At 44.0% G+C, this 18,573-nt stretch overlaps 1 protein-coding gene across 1 annotated transcript; it reads right to left on the minus strand.

Annotated features, from left to right (window-relative positions):
* Positions 1-1,219: 1,219 nt before the first annotated feature.
* Positions 1,220-2,050, minus strand: LOC124660339 (noroxomaritidine/norcraugsodine reductase-like). Its single transcript, XM_047198147.1, has one exon. The coding sequence runs from the start codon at positions 2,048-2,050 to the stop codon at positions 1,220-1,222; it is 831 nt and encodes a 276-aa protein (XP_047054103.1).
* Positions 2,051-18,573: the final 16,523 nt, after the last annotated feature.

The raw sequence follows: 18,573 nt of genomic DNA on the forward strand, positions 1-18,573 counted from the left end.
GAGCGCTCAGATATAAAATGATAGAAATTTGGAGCTTGCCGGATAAATAACAGTTCAAGTTTACTGCACGTGATTGGCTACTGATATTACTCGCGAACTTGAACAAAGATTCACACCGTCTAATTCTTCTTCTTCTCTGGAGAGCCTGTGACCTTAGAAATAATATTGGTCATGATGATTGTGAGAGTACAATAGAGGCATCTTCAATAGAAAACCTCTTTTTAAAGCCCACTACACCTACATGAGTGATATCAATAGTGACATCAGCTATGTATTGACCAATCCTTCGACAAAATTATGAAACAAATCTACAGCATAATTAAAACATAACTGAAAGACGAATATTTTGTGAAACAAATCCTAGTGATGTCAGCAGTGACATCATCCGTTTCACTTTTTGTCAGAATGTTTCACAATACTTTTTATGTATCACTTTAGTTTCACAAAAATTTCACTTGTGTTTCAATTATTAGTTTTATATTATACAAATGTCAAAATCCACACTAATTTTAAAGCAGGGAGTGGATGGTAGATATAACACCGGTAGGTACATTTGCCTTTAAATTTTCCGTGTTCCATCTTCAATCTTTTTTCAGAACTACGTTCACACTCTTACTTGTTCTGGGTACTCTCTAAACAGTAAAAGGCCAGTAGTGCAAGCTTCGGAGGCCACAAACATTGATGTTACAAGCCTAGTAAACTACAGCCCAATTTGGAATCCAACTACACAGGGTAAGCCTAGTAAACTAATTCAGAGTCCTACCTTTCAGGGTGAAAATCCAAGGTCTGGTCTCTGCTCTCAAAACAATGCCTCCAACAAGATCATCGCCAGCCATAACCAGTTCCAAGCGGACGAACGTGCCCCCGGTTACAAACCCACGTGGGTTAATCCTGGCTGCCCACGAGTTCATCCTCGCCATCCACGGGTTTGAGTTTGACACAAATTAAGTTTTGGCCAATGAGGCGCACTGAAGCAAAAGTGACTAATAGATCCTTAAAACAGATGCGTTATTGCGTTTACATCCCTAGTCAGAAAAATAAAGCTCAGCGTATTGGTTCAACATGAACAATAGTTCAGTTCACATGCATGTCGTTCATTTTGGTAAGTGTTAAGATTATAAGATGGAACGAAGGTGCTTATTTTATTTTTTTACCAGCCGCACACATGGGTGAAGAAACAGTTTAATGGAGCCGTGGCAGCCAGCCATGAAATCCTAGTCTAGGCAGCTATTGTGCGGCCACCGTCGACGCAGATGACCTGTCCGGTGATGTACGACGCGGCCGGCATGCACAGGAACGAGACGAGCGACGCCACCTCCTCGGGTTCGCCCATGCGTCCAAAGGCGACGCGCGCGCTCTCTGCCTCGCCGAGCTTCCGAGCCGTCTCCGCGTCAAGATGGATGCCACTGCTGCTCACGAGGTCCGTCCGGATGCCCCCCGGCGCGACGCAGTTGACGCGGATGCCGTCGCGCGCCCACTCCACGGCAAGGCTCCGGCTGAGCTGGTTCATGGCGCCCTTGGTCGCCGAGTACACCGAAAGCTGCGGGTACGCGATGAGCCCACTGATGGATGACACGTTCACCACCGCTCCGCCGCCAGCGAGGAGAAGCAGCGGGTGCGCGAGCTGGGAGAGGTGGAAGCAGGATTCGAGGTTGATGGCCATGAGGCGCGCGTAGTCATCCGGCGTGCTCTCCATGGCGGGGTGGAACATTATCTGGCCGGCGTTGTTGACGAGGATGTCCAGTTTCCCGCCTAGCTCGGTGCGAGCCGTGGCCATCAGCGCCTCCCTGTCGGCGCGCACCGAGACGTCGCAGGCGGAGGCAGTGACACGCGCGCGCAGCCGGCCGTCGTCGACGTCGGCATCCCATCCGCGCAGGCGCTCCCGCAGGTCGGCGTCGCTCCGGGCGCAGGTGTGCACGCGGACACCGAACCCGGCGAGCTCCTCCACGATCGCGCGCCCCAACCCTTTAGTTCCTCCAGTGACAAGCGCGGTCTTGCCAGCCAGGCTCCACCGCTCCTCCCCGATCATGCTGCTTGCTGCTGCCGCCATCTTATTTCTCTGGTTTGTTGGTTGGCTTTAGCTGGCTACTTATATACAGCAACGATGATGTTGCATTGCGGCTAGTATTTGCTTTTGCAGATGCGTTCCTCGCAAAAACTTTTGTTGCTTTGGAGTTTGGACGATGAGCACGAAGCATCCGGCGCTGTCCGCCAGAGCAGGCGGTGGCCGGCCGGCTCATGTCACGTTTCATGTTTGGTTTTAAATGTTTCCGGGCTAGGATTTCTTCGACGGCCGGGATAGCCCGGCCTAGGCCGTTTCATCTGAAACAAGAACGCGGCAAGCCTACGGGGCACAATGAGTTAACGTCTTTCAGTATAAATTGTCATTGAGAGCCTTTCAGCGTCATATCTCTTACAAGTACAGTATTATATTTGCATGTTTATACTAGTGACAACAACGATGATATCATCAAACGATTTTTCTTATGGGTCTCCCTGAATGTCACATTAGTAGAAAATTGATCTTTCGTTCGGAACTGCAAGAAGCACTAGTCCCGATCGCTATTTGATTCGCGATTATTGCAATAGTCCCGGTTCCAATGGCTAGAACACGCGGGAAGCTTTAGTCCTGGTTCGATCGGGGCCTAAAGGAGATGCGACGGGTGCGATCACCTTTAGGTCCGGTTGGTATCACCAATCCGGACTACCTATCCATCTCTATATATACTCCAGCCCAACCCAAGTTTTGAGTCACACTTGTTTTTTTCATTTCCAAGCATAAGAGGTGTATGTTGGTTGGTTTTCTCTTCTCATACACAAGATGTGTTTGATGAAATGGCTCAAAGCATGTTTCACTAGAGATCACACAATACAAATTTGATATTGAAGTGCTCGAGCCACACTTGATTTCTCCTCATTTTTCCCTCTCGATTGAGGTTAATAACTTTATCCTTTTATCCGTCATTGATAAAATGTATATGTCGATGTACATCGCTTCATTAGTCATAATTTCCTGTAATGGTTTTTGATGTACTTAATTGTATAATGCACATGAGCCGGCAATGGACATACATCAACCGACGCAGTGACAAGTACATTGAGGGTCTGAAAAGTTTTCTACAAGTCGCCGTGGAAAACAAACCGGGAGGTTTTATGTGTTGTGTTGTCTGTCAGGATAAGAAGGATTACTCTTCCACAGACGCCCTCCACGTCCACATGCTTTAGTTCGGTTTCATGCCCAGCTATAAGTGACTCAAGTTTATCTAGATATGGTTGTATCTAGACGCGGTTTTTAATGTGTAGATCCGTATCTAGAAAAAGTTGAATCACTTATTTTTAGACAAAGGAAGTATTATATTTGCATGTTTATACTGCTAACAACAATGATGATATCATCAAACGATTTCTCTTATGGGTCTCTCTAAATCTCACTCTACTCAGAATTAGCTTAGAGCTCTGTAAAAGTTGATTCGGGCTACAATTAGCTCGGATTTCATTCTGAAGGGCACGTGGTTGTGGGCCGGCCTATTTATCGAGCGCGTGAGGTAAAAACGAAATTAAAATCAACATAGCTAGGATTCGATCCAGGTGTCATGGGTCGGATGGCGGGAGCTTACCGCTAGGTTTTTGCTGTGAAGTTGATTAGACATATGCAAGGACTTTGTTCAATTATATTCACATGTTAGATCTGACAAATCAAACGCATTGGAGATTGGCCACTTTAAATATCAGCCTGCAATCATAATAAAGCGTGCAAGAGCAACTACATTTGCAATTAGATAAAATTCTAGTTGCAACCATATTTGCAACAACAACAAAAACGTAGATCCAATTACACTTGTAATTGGAGAAAATCTTGGTTGCAATCGCACTTGCAACTGGAGAAAATCTCGGTTGCAACTAGAATAATTTTAGTTGCAACTCCACTTCTAACGGAAAAAGAAATCTTGGTTGCAACTCCATTTCTAACTGCAAAACAAATCTAACTTGCGACTCCACTTGCAACTTCAAAATCTCAGTTGCAACTCTACATGCAATTACAAAAAAATCTCAGTTGCAACTCCACTTGTAACTAAAGAAAATCTAAGTTGCAACTAACCTTCCAAATGCAAAAAAGAAAAATCTCAGTTGCAACTTGATTTGCAACTAAAAAAAATCATTGGTCTATCGCAAAAAAGTTTATACATTATGCAGAAAAAAACAAAAAAATGAAATGGAAAAACAGAAAACACGAGACTTCACATATTATGATAAATTTTCATCACAAATCTACTAAATAAGGCATTCGTCCTGTTGGCTTCAGTAATCGGGACATGTGCTGGAGGTTGCGTTCAAATCTTGTGTAACGCATTTTCCTTTCCAATTTTACCGGGCTGGCCCATAATTTACACGAATATCTGTGCATAATCTAACGGTTAGAAAATCGACTGTGCCCTAAGCTAAGAATTAGCAAATCCGTTTTCTTATTCTGGACTTCGAAACCACGTACCTCTCGCACCTTAATCCAATCGAAGATCGTTTTCATTGTGGACTTTGTCTCCATGAAATGTTCCAGACTAGACCTGGTAGGTATGTTTGGATAAATTGTTTTTGGCTTTAAAGTTGCCTCCTGATTCATGAAGTCGACCACATATTTACAAGTAAAGTTGTCACTTGGTATAACATAGAGGTTGACAAATCTGTTATATACTAAAAGCAAGATGCAAGGTTAAGGAAAAAAGCCACCAGGTTAATCCATAACATTAAAAATAATTTAATAGTTGCAGTTGCAATTGGAGTACAGTGAAAACGAATTATAGAGGCTGATATAGGATAGTTTATATACTATAATTTTTATCATGTGAGATCTAGTTTTAAAGATCTCGTCGACATAAAATCCACAGTGAAAACAAATTACAAACCTGCCTAACAATCCAGACTACATAACAGTTTGTGTTTGGAAATTAGCTTTTAGACACTACCCTCACATCATTATTAGTATCACTGTGTATGTAGAATTTTCAAGCATCATTGCACCCATGCACATGTTAATAATTTATTCCATCAATGAGAGAGAGTGATAAATCACTTAGCACCCATGCACAGGTCCTGGAGTCGCGGCCTAGGTGGTTTCTCGTCTGGGAAGATTTCCATGGCCGGAACCATGCAGCCGTAGTTTATGTTATGAGCCCTAACCCTGTGCCCACACTCACTTCGACGGCTGCTCCGTGCTGTGACTATTATCGCCAGTTGGTACAAACATAAGTAGATAGAATAGATAAGAAGAGATCAGACAGAGAGCAATTGATTTGTTTGATTGGTGATCTTGCTCAATCAAAACTGGAGAAGCTTTGTAGCTAGTGCATCTCTCCAGGGTGGCGCTGGGCTGATCTGCCCCCGGGAACGTACGTGCAAGCGCATGTTGGTCTGATCTGCCCATTCACCAGGAACGGGCTAGCGCAGTAGCTGGAGCACAAAAGCCTGAGCCGAGCCTCGCCGTTCATGCCGGCCTCGGCGACCTTATGCATCCTCCAGCGACCTTGCAACCACCTCGCTTTTTCCACATCCACTTTCCCATCCAGACCAAGAAGCCCACGGGAACACAGCATAGTTGTGCAAGATGTTTGGAAAATCTAAGGGAAAAATTGATTCAGAAAGGAAGTGAATCCGACCTTCGAGCTAGCACGTACCTAGGAAGCGCGGATACTGCACTTTGTCGCCGTACCGGTATCGGATACTGCACGGATAGGACCCCCGGCGGACGGAGACGGACACGAAAACTACACGGTTTCGTACTAGCGGGCCGTGCTCCAGTTAGATGCGGGCAAACCCTAGGCTAGCCCGTAGGATATATGATGGGGGAGACTTTGGTATCGAGGAACTCGGTGGCGACAACAATCCTAGGTAGATCGAGATCTGAATAATCCCCTCTCCAATGGCAGCGGCAGCGCTTCGATCTGCTGCGAGCCTGCGACGAAGGTCTGCGGTCGCGCCTTTGAGCGACCGAATTCGTATTTTACGACGGCCCTCAAGGAGGAACAGAGGCGGCTGCTGCAAAGGATTAGCCATGGACGTAGCTCACTTCGCCGGTTCAGTTCCTCAGAATCACCAAACCTTCTTAATAATAACAAGGTATACACACTCTTATTATATCGTGTGAAATTAGCAAAATCAGATCTAGGGTTCCCCTTAGAAACTTACTCTTTAGGCCTCGTTTTTTTATGGGCTTCTAAATACCATATTTATTGGCAGAAACAAATCGCTAGCGGAATACAGTAATTAATAATATGTTAATTGACTAACTAGTTTTTGCATATGCAACATTTACAATTCTTCCTGTTATGTACTATGTTCTGTGTTTAACCGAACTTTCTTGCAGTGTAATCTTAATATGTACTATCAAAATTCTCGGCATAACTATCTAACTCTCTTTGCGTGGCCACAACAGCATCTTCCCACAAATAATGCAGAACCAACGCTTACCCTTACCAGGCAAATCCAGGAAAAGAAAAAAGAGTTGCTTCATTTGCTCCGCCACAGGCAGATCATCCAAAGTGCTCCATATGGAGCTTGAGAATAAGAAGCTGCTCCACCTGCTTGGGCGAACTCCTGGCCCTGCACCAGTGTAATTCATTATGTTATATTGTTTTTTCTTGCAGTTTCTCTCAGAATTAGTTTTCTAACAAATTAATTTTTTCATCTGCAGCTCTACTATTGAATTTGTAGAGAAACATCTATTTAAAATAGTCACGGGCACGCTTGGTGCAACAGCTGCACTCTTGTACATAGAGGCAAAGTTTATCTTTCCTTTATTTATAAGGGAGGAGCAGCAGCCTTCTCCGGAGAAAGCAAAGTGACCAACTCGTTCACATGTAAGGCTGGTGCCAACGCACCGCCCCGCTCCCGCCCCGCCACGTCAGCTTTTGGCCCACTCTCACCCCACTCTCACCCCACTCTCACCACACGGTGCCAATGCATGGGCTATAGTCCCCACTCTCACTTCTCTCTCCTCCACATCACCATTTCTTTTCTACATTAAGTTATTTCACTCGATTTTGTTTAGACATTCAAAATAATGCAAGAAAATATTTTATTCAACTTAAAATATTTCCGATTACATAATAATTAATAAATTGCATAATAAATATTAAAAATTACATAATAAATAAAAATTCTACTCTTCTTCCTCTTGGTTCTGCTCCTCCTCCTCGTCGTCATCATCTTCCAGACCAAGCTCTTTTTCCACCATCTTCATGGCCTTCGCATGTTTGCGCTTTTCTGCTTCGTTCATGTCGACGGTTGATCGGTCTTTCATTTTGTTCCATTGCTTGAATAGCTTAGCCTTCACTAAACTCTTCATCATGGTACTCATCGCGAAGGATTTACTTCCTACCTCACTGCTTGATGAGGTTTCCTTCCCCTTCCTCCTGCCCTTACGTACCGCGGTCTTGGCCCTATCGCGGCCCATTGGACGCTCTTCCTCCGTGTCGCCTGTCGCGTCGCTAGAGCTGAACTCACCATCAGGTCCTAGACGGATTCTCTTGGAACTGGAGTCGGTTCCACTACCAGGACCATGTTGTCCTTTCCACTTCGCTTCATTTTTTACAGCATTCCACCAGTGGAGCTTTCCGAACGGCCCCGTCACTCTTTTGTCTGCGGCGTACCTCTCCATTGCCGCCTTCATGACCATATCATCGTCTGCTCCACTCTGACGCATATTTGTTTCTTGGATGTGGTATGCGTTGAACAGGGACACCTCCTTGTTGTAGGCGTTCCAATGATCCTTCAGCTGCTTCGAGGTCCGATGACGGGAAGGATCTGCGGTAGAGTTGAAGGTTGCAGCTATCCCACCCCAAAACTAGTGCCGGTCTTGCAATTACCGGCAACAGAGTCCTTGGAGTTGAAAAGCCAAGCATTAACCTACCCCGAAATAGATATTGTTAGTGACAAATCCTAGCAAGAACCAATAATGCAATAAATATGTGATGGGTTTGTAAAGTACCGGTTTCTCCTCTTCCGGGACAGTCCAGTCAAGCCTCTTTGCACGCGGTGGTACGATTGTTTCCGCGGCATTGGACTCGGAGCTTGGAGCTTCGGAAGGTGGTGGGGGGTACGGACCATATGGCGCGTATGGATACGGAGGTGGAGGGTATGACCCGTACGAAGGTGGTGGGTACGGGGGTACAATGCCACTCGAAGGCGCCGGAGCATTTGGAGGTGCTTGGGGGTATGGATACGGAGGCGGAAGAAATGAACCATATGGCCCCGGAGGCGCCGGAGGTGGAGCGTATGAGCCATATGGCCCCGGAGGTGGTGCGCCGGGGGACCATAAAACTCGGGGAATCGGCGAAGAAGCTACATTGCTGCGACGATGCGTCGGAGAGGCACCTTCGAGGTCTATTGGTGACCCGTCTTGCATCAGATCCGTGAACGAAAAATCTGGTGGAGTCCAACCGGACATGGTGGAGAAGTTGAGAGAGGGAAGGTGATGAATGGAGATGAGATGAGTGTGGAGTGTGAGTGAAAAATATGGGGGTATATGGGGGTATTTATAGGGGTGGAGCTGAAAATTTGAACCAGCAACGGCTAGCTGACGTGGACCAATCGCGTCGCGGCACGTCAGCTAGCCGTTGGCACTGCCGCCCCACTCCCGCCCCGCTCCCGCCCACTCTCGCCCGCCTCCAGCCCGCCTCCAGCCCGCCTCTCGCCCGCCTCCAGCCCGCCTCCCGCCCGCCTGCCTCCCGCCCCACCCCGCCATCGCGCCGCCCCGCCTCCCGCCCCTCTCCCGCCTCCCTCCCGCCGCCAACGCGGGCGCCGGCCGGGCGGGAGCGGGCGCTACCGCCGGGCGCCCCGCCGGCGCCCCTCCCTCCCGTCCCGCCCGCCTCCAGCCCGCCTCCCGCCCGCCCCGGGCGGTAGCGCCCCGGCTACCGCCCGCGTTGGCACCAGCCTAATAGCTGTTGAACAGTGTTTATGGAGTATTACTTTTTCTTTTATATCTTTCTGTCATCTTGATTGCAGAAGTTTGTCTGATGATATCTTAGTTGCTGGTCTCTCCAATTTACGTGGCCCAATCTTTTAACTTCTCCTGTGGTTGAAATAACATAACCTTTTATTTTATTTTTTCTGATCAACGTTTGAAAACAAAATTATAATTTTGCTGTTTGGTCACTTCAAATTTACACAATTTTCTTGCAAAGATAAGATCTGCATGCCCAACATGGGCAGACAAATGGATCTGAATGACTATCCAAAATGGATCTGAATGACTATCCCAAAACACGTATCTACTCAATTCGAGTAGTTGGCTGGTTTACATGTAATATCTGAAAAAAGCACACATAATAATTCTTCAAATTTAACCTCCAAAGAAGTGAATTGAATCCAATCGAGACAATACAAGCTGTCTTTTTTTTTTTTTGTTAGATCTGCTATCTGTCATACAAAGTATATATGGATCAATGTATCATGATCATGGAAAAAAATAGCGCGCTATTCCAACGCTAATAGCACGCTATAGCATATCTGAAGAGCCGACGCTACGCTATTTCGGCGCTATAGCGCGCTATTCGTGTTAATAGCACGCTATAGCATGCTAATAGCGTATTTTTAGACCCACGCTATTTTGTTATAGCGCGCTATTTTTTTCCTTGATCATGATGCATGTACTGCTCTCTTATTTATTGGCTCTCCCAAGAAAGAAACAAGAGAGAACTACACGGATCGTATATCTATCCGTATGTAATTTTTTTTTATCCGTATGTAATAACCGTATATATGACGTTGACCCCAAGTTATAAACTTTGTACAGAGTGAGCTAACTCATTGTTCAGCATCCGATCCTGGATTGTTGAGGTCACTCTGAACATGGATACCCTTGTTCTTCAAGAAGGCAGAGTACCAGCGAGCGGAGAGCCTAGCCTGGCGTGGTAGTGCCTTTTCGTCAAAGTCAACACGGTACAGGCCGTAACGTGTCCGGTACCCTGCCAGGAACTCGAAGACGTCCAAGAAGGCCCGGATGAAGTAGCCTTTCACATTGGCTCCATTCCTGCGAGCAATAGAGCATCCTGGTCTGAACTCTGAAGATCTTTTTGACAAGGCGGCCCAAATGCATGAAACTACATTGCTGAAGGAAAAAAAAGTCAGGGATTTTTAATTATTTATTACTACCTTAATGCAGCCAATGTTCCCTCTATGTAGCTCTTCATGTACTCGAGCCTGTCGGTGTCGTCCGAGTGTCATTGCTAGATGCACTGCCTAGAGAGAGAGGAAGGAACGAGAGGGCAAAAGATATATATCACCTAACATTTATGAAGTGCAAATTTAATGATGGCGTACAAAAGAATAGCTGAACCAAAACTTTGGAGATCATGTAAATGGAAGCTAGATCGACTTGCCATTCTCTTGGATATAAATGGGAATGTCACCGCAGGCTTCTTTCAGGTACAATAACACAAGTTGCAATCCGCTGGGGTCGGTGGGATAAGACGTGGGGGAAACTGCATTCCATAAAAGTTGTCTATACGTCACAACTTGCAAGATAGACACAATCCCATTATTTTGTTCAACTGTGTGACCTTCAGGCTTAACTATTTCATTAATGTCAAGTATCTCGTGTTAGATCAGAAATTCAAATTTGATGATTTTCATGTCCCAAAATAGCTGAACCCAGTCTAGTATCTGACATAAAATTGCATGAAAAACTTTACCTTACCGCCTGGCGGGTCATTTTTAGATGCTGCGTCAAAGAAACATATAATTTGTTAGATGAGCCATTAGTAGAAAAAATCTAAGAAAATTATAAATCTGGTTCAGAAGCGTTACAAAATAATCTCGTCATTTGATTTGTTGACAGTGTGAGCCTTTGTTTGCATCGACATATTCAGTAGATAAATGGATCACATTACCCATTACTACTAGCTGCTATAAAACTATGAACATTAAAGCAATGATGCTTACTTTTGTAGCTAACTGACAAGTCAGCTGCATAGTCGCGCACACCTTTGTCTAAAGGGCGATCATTCACATAGACAGAAAAGTAGTGATTTATTCCGATGAAATCAGCACTACCAATTACAGCTTCAGACTGAGTTCTTGTGAACTTTGGAAGACGAGAACCAACAATCTTCTTCATTGTTTCTGGATAATCTCCAGATATCAAGGGCTCTAGTACCCTAAAAAGGGAACCATAAGTTGGTTAGTTCAGCATTCCTGAAGCAAAAAATAGAGTAAGAACAACATACCAGCCAAATGTGAAGTCTACAAGTCTTTTAGTTGCTTCTATATCCAAAGTAGCGTTGCTAAGAGGATAAGCCCAAAGAGAGTAAATATTTAGGCCAACAACCCCCTTTTGAATGGCCTACATGAAAATCTCTTTTTATAAACAGATAAACATTTTCATATGAGTATGCATCATGAGAAAATAATCAGACCTTATGTCGAGAAAAGAGAACATCAAAACATATACCAACAAATTTGATCTACTCCCAAATTTGAACTAAAACCATGACATGTATTATGGATCAGAGGGAGTAGTAGAGATCGACTCCAAAATTTTAGTATATGTTCAGAAAATATAGTTAAACAATACAGTTAGACGATAGTGATTTTTCTATATTAATCCTAGATGCCAACATACTTAATACCTCTCTTGTTGAAAATATAGAAGGATAATACTGTTTTTTTTCTGAATTAGTCTTACTTGGCAATATAAATTTCAATAGCTTATTATTTCCACACAAACGAAGTAATGAGTTTGCAGAAAGGCACAATTTCTAATAGTGGGAACAATGATACTCACTTGATATTTTTCTCTATAAAGTCGAGTAGCCGATGCATGCGCCAGTAGCATGTTATGAGCTGCTATATATGGTTCCACAGCTTGAGTCACCAATGGTACATTTTGTTATTCCAAAAGGATCGGAGCAATGTCCCGGTGCGATTATGCCGCTGTCGTAAGATCCGATCGCACCGACATTAGGTTCATCTATCGTAGTCCAAGATGAAACCCCGTCTCCAAACTCCCCGAAGCGAGATATCTGCGAATGCTGTGAAATCCTCCCTGCATTTTGCAGCACCACCTGTTAGAAAATATTACTAGGAAAGCAAGGAAACCTCCGAACATTCTAGGATTTTGACTAATTTCATCATTACAAGGGAGAAATTCCGGGATCTTACACAATTCTATGGCTTAACCATCCTCCATACTCATCTTCCAGGATTTGAGGGTAATCAAGGTGGTAAAGCATAATATGGACTTGAATCCCTGAGGAAACATGATAGACACAGATAGGTTTAGATGGTGGAGAAAAGAAGAAAAGGCAACATGACAGATTTTGTTGTTTTGGCCATTTACTAGCAGGTTATTAAAAAATAATTTTGTTTTGTCAGTACAATATAATTTATACAGAGACTAGAGAAAAAGAAAAAGAAAAAAAAAAGGTACCATGTTGCACTACCGCATCTATAAGGCTGTTGTAGTACTCCAGCCCTTTTGGATTGACAGCTCCCCTCCCATCTGCAAATGTCATTTCAAAACTGATAATCAGTAAAAAAAAATTGTAGTGTACTGCAATGAAAGCCTATAATGAAATTTCATACTTGGAATAAGCCTTGACCATGAGATGGAGAATCTGTAAGCCTCTAGGTTCGTGTCAGCCATGAGCTTCACATCATCCTGAAAAATCGTATCATGTATGGGTAAAACAGAATGTTTGAATATTTATTCTGGAAAACACAACAACTGAATGCAGGAAAAAGAAGAAGATCAAATTTAGAAGCGTGTACCTTGTACTTGTGGTACCCGTCGGCAGCGACATCACCTGTGCTTTTGTCCGCCATTTTCCCTGTGATCAGGACGGTCAATTCAGAACTAAAACTTGACATACATAAATCCAGCGTTCAGTTCTTATCGTAGTCCCAAGTTCGCATTCAGTACCAAACTCTGACAGGTCAATTACCTGCATGAGTGAAGGTGTCCCAGATGCTTGGGCTCCTGCCGTCCTCAGCTACAGCGCCCTCGTACTACAAGCAAATTAACCCCGAACGGTTAACTAAAGTACGAGTAGGAAACAAAATACTACCAGCCCAATGGAGACTAATCTTTACTGTGGGGCCATTATCATTATACAGTATTTTACCTGGTAGGCGGATGTGGCGGCTCCGAAGACAAAGTCCGGCGGGAAGTCGCTCCGCGTGAAGCCAAGAACAGGAGCTCCGCCATGGGCGCAGAAGCAGCAGGAACGAGAGAGACCATTGCCATGTAGGCCATTGCTGCAACCAGGACCTAGCGTTGTTTGTACTCAAAAACACAGACGTACGTGTGTGCTTCACAGTGGATAAGGCACTGCGGCCGCCGGTTGGGTAGTCTCGTCCTGTTTAGCTGCCACTCACAACTTTGTGGGGAACTTAATTTTCATTTCTCCGGTACGTGAACCGGCGTGCTGAAACCAGGCGGGCCGGCGAGACAAGGACGTCCGGCATGGCATATTGGCACTACAAATATGCACGTCTCGCTGTCTGAAAGGGCCAAAAATCTAATTTTGCTTTTGTAAAACAAAAATAATAATTTTGTGCCAGATTTCTGTGCAGAATTTTGGGCACCATATGGAAGAGCATGTATAATAGTAAAGAAAAAGTGTCTTGCACATTACCTAGAGAAGACAATAAATATAAGTTTTACAGCCCATTATTCATGTTACCATCCCTAACAATTAATTAAATGTTTGTAGAAAATTATATTGCTAAGTGGAAATAGGTAGTACAATGTAGTAAATAGTCTCCCTTATTATTTAAGAATTTATCTCTTAGCTCAGAAAAAACAACTTTGTTTTTCTCCACTCACCTCGAACTAATAAAAACCTACCAACTCTAAAATAAAGTTGACATCACTCAATTGTACATGTTCTAAGGCAGTGGCACTGTTATCTATTTAGAAATTGAATATGAGAAGGAAGAAGTTGTTTTTATATATGATGAAGGAAGAAGGTTTAATTTGACCTTAAGATTGCATATCACACACAATTTTTATTCTAAAACTGTGTGTGACTTTCTCGTACATCATACATATTTTATTTAAAGAAAATGTGTGTGATTGCCTCGTACATAACATGCCCTTTTGTTTTTCAAAAAGCATGCGCGATGAATCACATAAAGCACCTATTTTGTCATAAAGAAAAAAGACACAAAAAAGTTCTACTCTGACATTGTTGGTTATATGGCACAAATCACCGTTGCGGCAAAAATTGAGACAGTTTTGAAATTAACATTATGTGCGATGCACTAAAAAAATATTTTTCATCGGTGATGTTTCGTTGGGGAACAACAGCCAAGTGAGGCGGTCACAAAGAGGCCTAAGAGCATCTCCAATCGCGTCCCCCGAAAGTTTTTGGGGCGCGTCGGACATTTTATCGTTTTCACGCCCCAAAGGCTCTTTCCGTCCGACGCTACCCTATACGATGTCCGTCATCTCGAGCCCGTCCCGCTTCATAGGGACGCTCCGGGGACACCGGACAGAGCGAAAAGCAAGGTGGAAAGTGGCGGGTCCAACGCGTCATTGATACACGAGCAAGTTCTTCTTCTTCTTAGGCAAATTGCATCAGTAGCTCTTACTCGCTGTGATGTTGATTCTTCTTCTTCAACATGTACGCGTCGTGTGAGGAGGAGTGAGAATTATCGATGTGCTTCTGTGGTTTCCAATGGGTTGAATAACTACGGTTAGAATGGGGATTTAGGAAGCTCTTGTGCCGAAAGATCTAAAATAGCTAGTCGGTTGCTAGATTTCCCTGTAAAAAATAGCAGCTCTACAACGCTATAAAAATAGTGTCGCTATAACGCTACGAAAAATAGCGCGTATAGCGTCGCTAATAGCGTGATTAGCGCCATAGCGAGCCAAATGTGCATAGCATAGCATTCACTTTCCAAATACGCTATAGTGCCGCTATAACACCGAAATAGTGCCCTATTTTTTTCGTTGCAAAAAAACGAGCATGTGTGACCTACATATAAATGTGAAAATAGAATTTCTTATTTCCGTGAACAACAAATAACCAATCATTCATTTAGATGTTTTCTCATTTGCGTGTAGGCTACATATAATCGTATTTTTTCGTGAAAAGTTACACAAGTAAGTATCAATATAATATATACATGAAAAAAATTACGTATTTGATTTTTTTAAGATTTTCAAATAGCATTTCCTCAATATTGAAAAAGCGGGTGCACGTCCACCCGAGTTCATCTTGCTATTTTCCACGTTTGGAGGCACGTACGTCTTTGGGCGTCAAGTCACTGAAAGCTGGCTCTCTGCTGGTGCTGGCCTGAGCTGTCTGCTCGCTCGAGCCGAGCTCCTCAGGGCTTCTCTTTTCTGTGCACGCGAGCCAGCTCGGCTCGGCCCAAGCCTGGACGCTAGCTGATCAAAGACCTGGGGACAACTTGGGTAGATCTTGCTTTAGATAGAATCTATGGGATCGATCTTTTTAACACAAGAAAGATTTCAAATATTCTAAAAAAAAATGACAACACACATCTGTGCTATATATGCAACACCAAAAATTTGTTGCTTCAAATTTGACCTACATTTAGAGATCCAAAAAAGATAAGTTTGGGAGTGAATAGTGTGAAATACTACTCCCTCCGTTCCTTTCTATAGTGCGTATAGATTTTTGGCATTTGTTTCAGAATATAAGGTTGTAGCTTAGCTTATTTTCAATTACCCCCTCCCCGTTCAGCTTCCAAATCGTTCAGCTCCCAAATTTGTTATGGTAAGTTAGAAAGATATGGATTTCCCAAATTTTACGTTGATCTCAAATCGTTCAGCTAGGGGTCTTGTGTAAAACATACACTTGCCCTAATATCCATGCCAAAAAATTATAAGCACTATAGAATGGAATAGAGGGAGTAGTATTTACCCAAGGTTGACACTATTCAAAGCAGAATTTGTCTTTTTTTGTTTCTCTAAATGTAGATAGAGTTTTGAGATAATAAAAATTTGGGGTTGTAAATACAGACTATAGGTATGTTGTGAACTTTTTTCCCAAATTTTCGCTTTTGTAAATATGATTTTTATGAACTAATCATATGATCTCACCTAAGTTGCTGATCCTATACAAGCCTCCCCCTCAAAGACCTGGCCCGGCCGGCCGCCGCCGTTCCTGGCCACCGGGCGACTGACGCCTACGGATTTTGCTATGCATTGTAGAAAACAAAAACTTGCCGAGGAAAGCATCTACACACCTCCGCCGAGGATGCCAGGAGGATAATCTAGTAGTACTCAGTACCTCGGAATACTTTGTGGCAAATTCTACGGCATCATGTCTTTATATACAATACATGTAGCTAGACTAGTGTAGTGCGAATGTGGCCATCCGCTCACAGAATGGCAGCGAGCGGCAAGAGCAGGGAGGAGCGCTGGAGCCTGGCCGGCAAGACGGCGCTCGTCACCGGCGGAACCAAGGGGATCGGGCGCGCGATCGTGGAGGAGCTCACCGGGTTCGGCGTCCGCGTGCACACCTGTTCCCGGAGCGGCGCCGACGTGCAGGTATGGGATTCACTATTCAGGGCACCCAGCTGTGCTTGAAGGATATAGTGATTCGAATTGGATCTCAGATGTAGCTGATCTGTACGCCACAAGTGGGTATGTATTTACCTTTGGAGGTGGCGCAGTATCATGGAGATCTTGCAAGCAAACCATATTGACGAGGTCAACTATGGAAGCAGAACTTACTGCTTTAGACACAACCACTGTTGAATCAGAATGGTTGCGTGAGCTCTTGATGGACTTGCCTGTGGTTGAAAAACCTGTTCCGGCAATCCTTTTGAATTGTGACAATCAAACTGTAATTGTCAAAGTGAACAATTCTAAGGATAACGCGAAGTCATCAAGACACGTCAAGAGACGTTTGAAGTCTGTCAGGAAATTGCGAAACTCCGGAGTAATAATTGTTACATATATTCAAACAGACAAAAACCTGGTAGATCCCTTTACAAAGGGACTATCACGTAATGTGATAGAAAGTGCATCGAGGGAGATGGGTTTGAGACCCGTTGATGTTACACCATAGTGGTAACCCAACCTTTGTGATCGGAGATCCCGTGAATTAGGACCTGTGAAGAACAAACTAGTGGTTTAAATTGAGGAGAGTATTATGTAACCCTCTTTATGTGAAAATGCACAACTCTCAATTGCTGTAAGGCAGGTTGGCAACAAGCCTTAATGTGTTTATGTTGGCTATATTAGCAAAGATGCTGTCCTACAGAGCATTCTTGAAATAACACACCTACACGAGTCTGATTGTTAAACGTCGCAATCTATGAGATTTGGGTGATCTCTAGTAAACTCATGAAGAGACCACGAAGTATGACGCATATGCTTCACCCGCGGCACACCGCGGACGGCGCCGGCGACCAACCTAATCCTTGCCGCCCTCCCGCCGGCCAACCTCTTCCACCCGCCGGCCACCCGTCCGTGCCACCGGGCGGTGGCGCCATCGCACGAGCGTCAGGGGAACGACCGAACGAGACTGGAGATAGAACGAAGAACAGGAACGAATCAAGAAGCTACTCAAGAAGCTACGCAATTTCAGTCTCATTCTTCTAAAACAGGCCTAAATAGCTAATGGGTTCCATAGACTAATATGCTATATGGGTAGTAGTATTTTTTTTGCCAATTTGCTGGGGGGGGGGGGGCACGACCCACTTTGGCCCCACGAAGGTCCGCTTGTGATTGATCTGGCTGGAGTGTCGTATTCCAGAAGGTTCCGCTAGTGAACTCCATTGGAAGATTCATGCATGGGGTTTGCTGGATCAGATGGGATTCGGTCGGGCGCACCCGTGTTTTAATCTGGCCATTTGGTTTCAGCGGGAGGCCTACAAAGCTATGCTGGTGCTTACCATCGTGGAGTAGCTTTCTCGTTCTATTGTGAAGTCAGCTGGCGAAGAAGGTCACTTGAAGTCGGGATCTTTGGACTTGCATGGTGGTTCCAGCCTTGCGATAATGAATTATCTTGGTGATTCGTGACTTGAATCAGCGGATGCAACTAGGGGTGACCTTACATGAGAAGTTCATAATCTTATATACCTTTCATGACAAAAATCCAAGATCTAGGCTTAATTATTTGTGTGTGGCAATGTCCTTGCTGTCCAATTTTCTCTTTTTCACACGGACCATAAAAATAATCATTTTTTTGCGAATCTTGGTCGTATGAACATATGTTGGAGATGTCCATGTAGAATTTCTTGTTAATTTGTTTTTCGAGAAGCATAAGCACCCGGGAGTCGAATTGAATATCCAGAAGTAATCCAATTAAGTTATCACTCCTCAATCTGTGATCTTAATAAAGACTACTAATCCATTTAAGAATCAACAATTTGATACCATTTAGTAACATTTTTTTTCAAAATTATAAGCAACATTTTCAAGTACTTCTCATTGCACGTGTACCATTTATGTTAAAACTATTGTTAGTGAACATCATGACAAGTATACAATTTCCAAAACAGGTTAGCATAGATGAGCCCAGCCGCTAGACATCATAGTTATTTCTTGTAACCTTGACTACTAGGGTTAGATCGAACCCATCCCTCCCTAACTAAGAGGAT

Source organism: Lolium rigidum, chromosome 6, assembly GCF_022539505.1.
Source record: "Lolium rigidum isolate FL_2022 chromosome 6, APGP_CSIRO_Lrig_0.1, whole genome shotgun sequence".
In the NCBI taxonomy this organism is placed as follows: Eukaryota; Viridiplantae; Streptophyta; class Magnoliopsida; order Poales; family Poaceae; genus Lolium; species Lolium rigidum.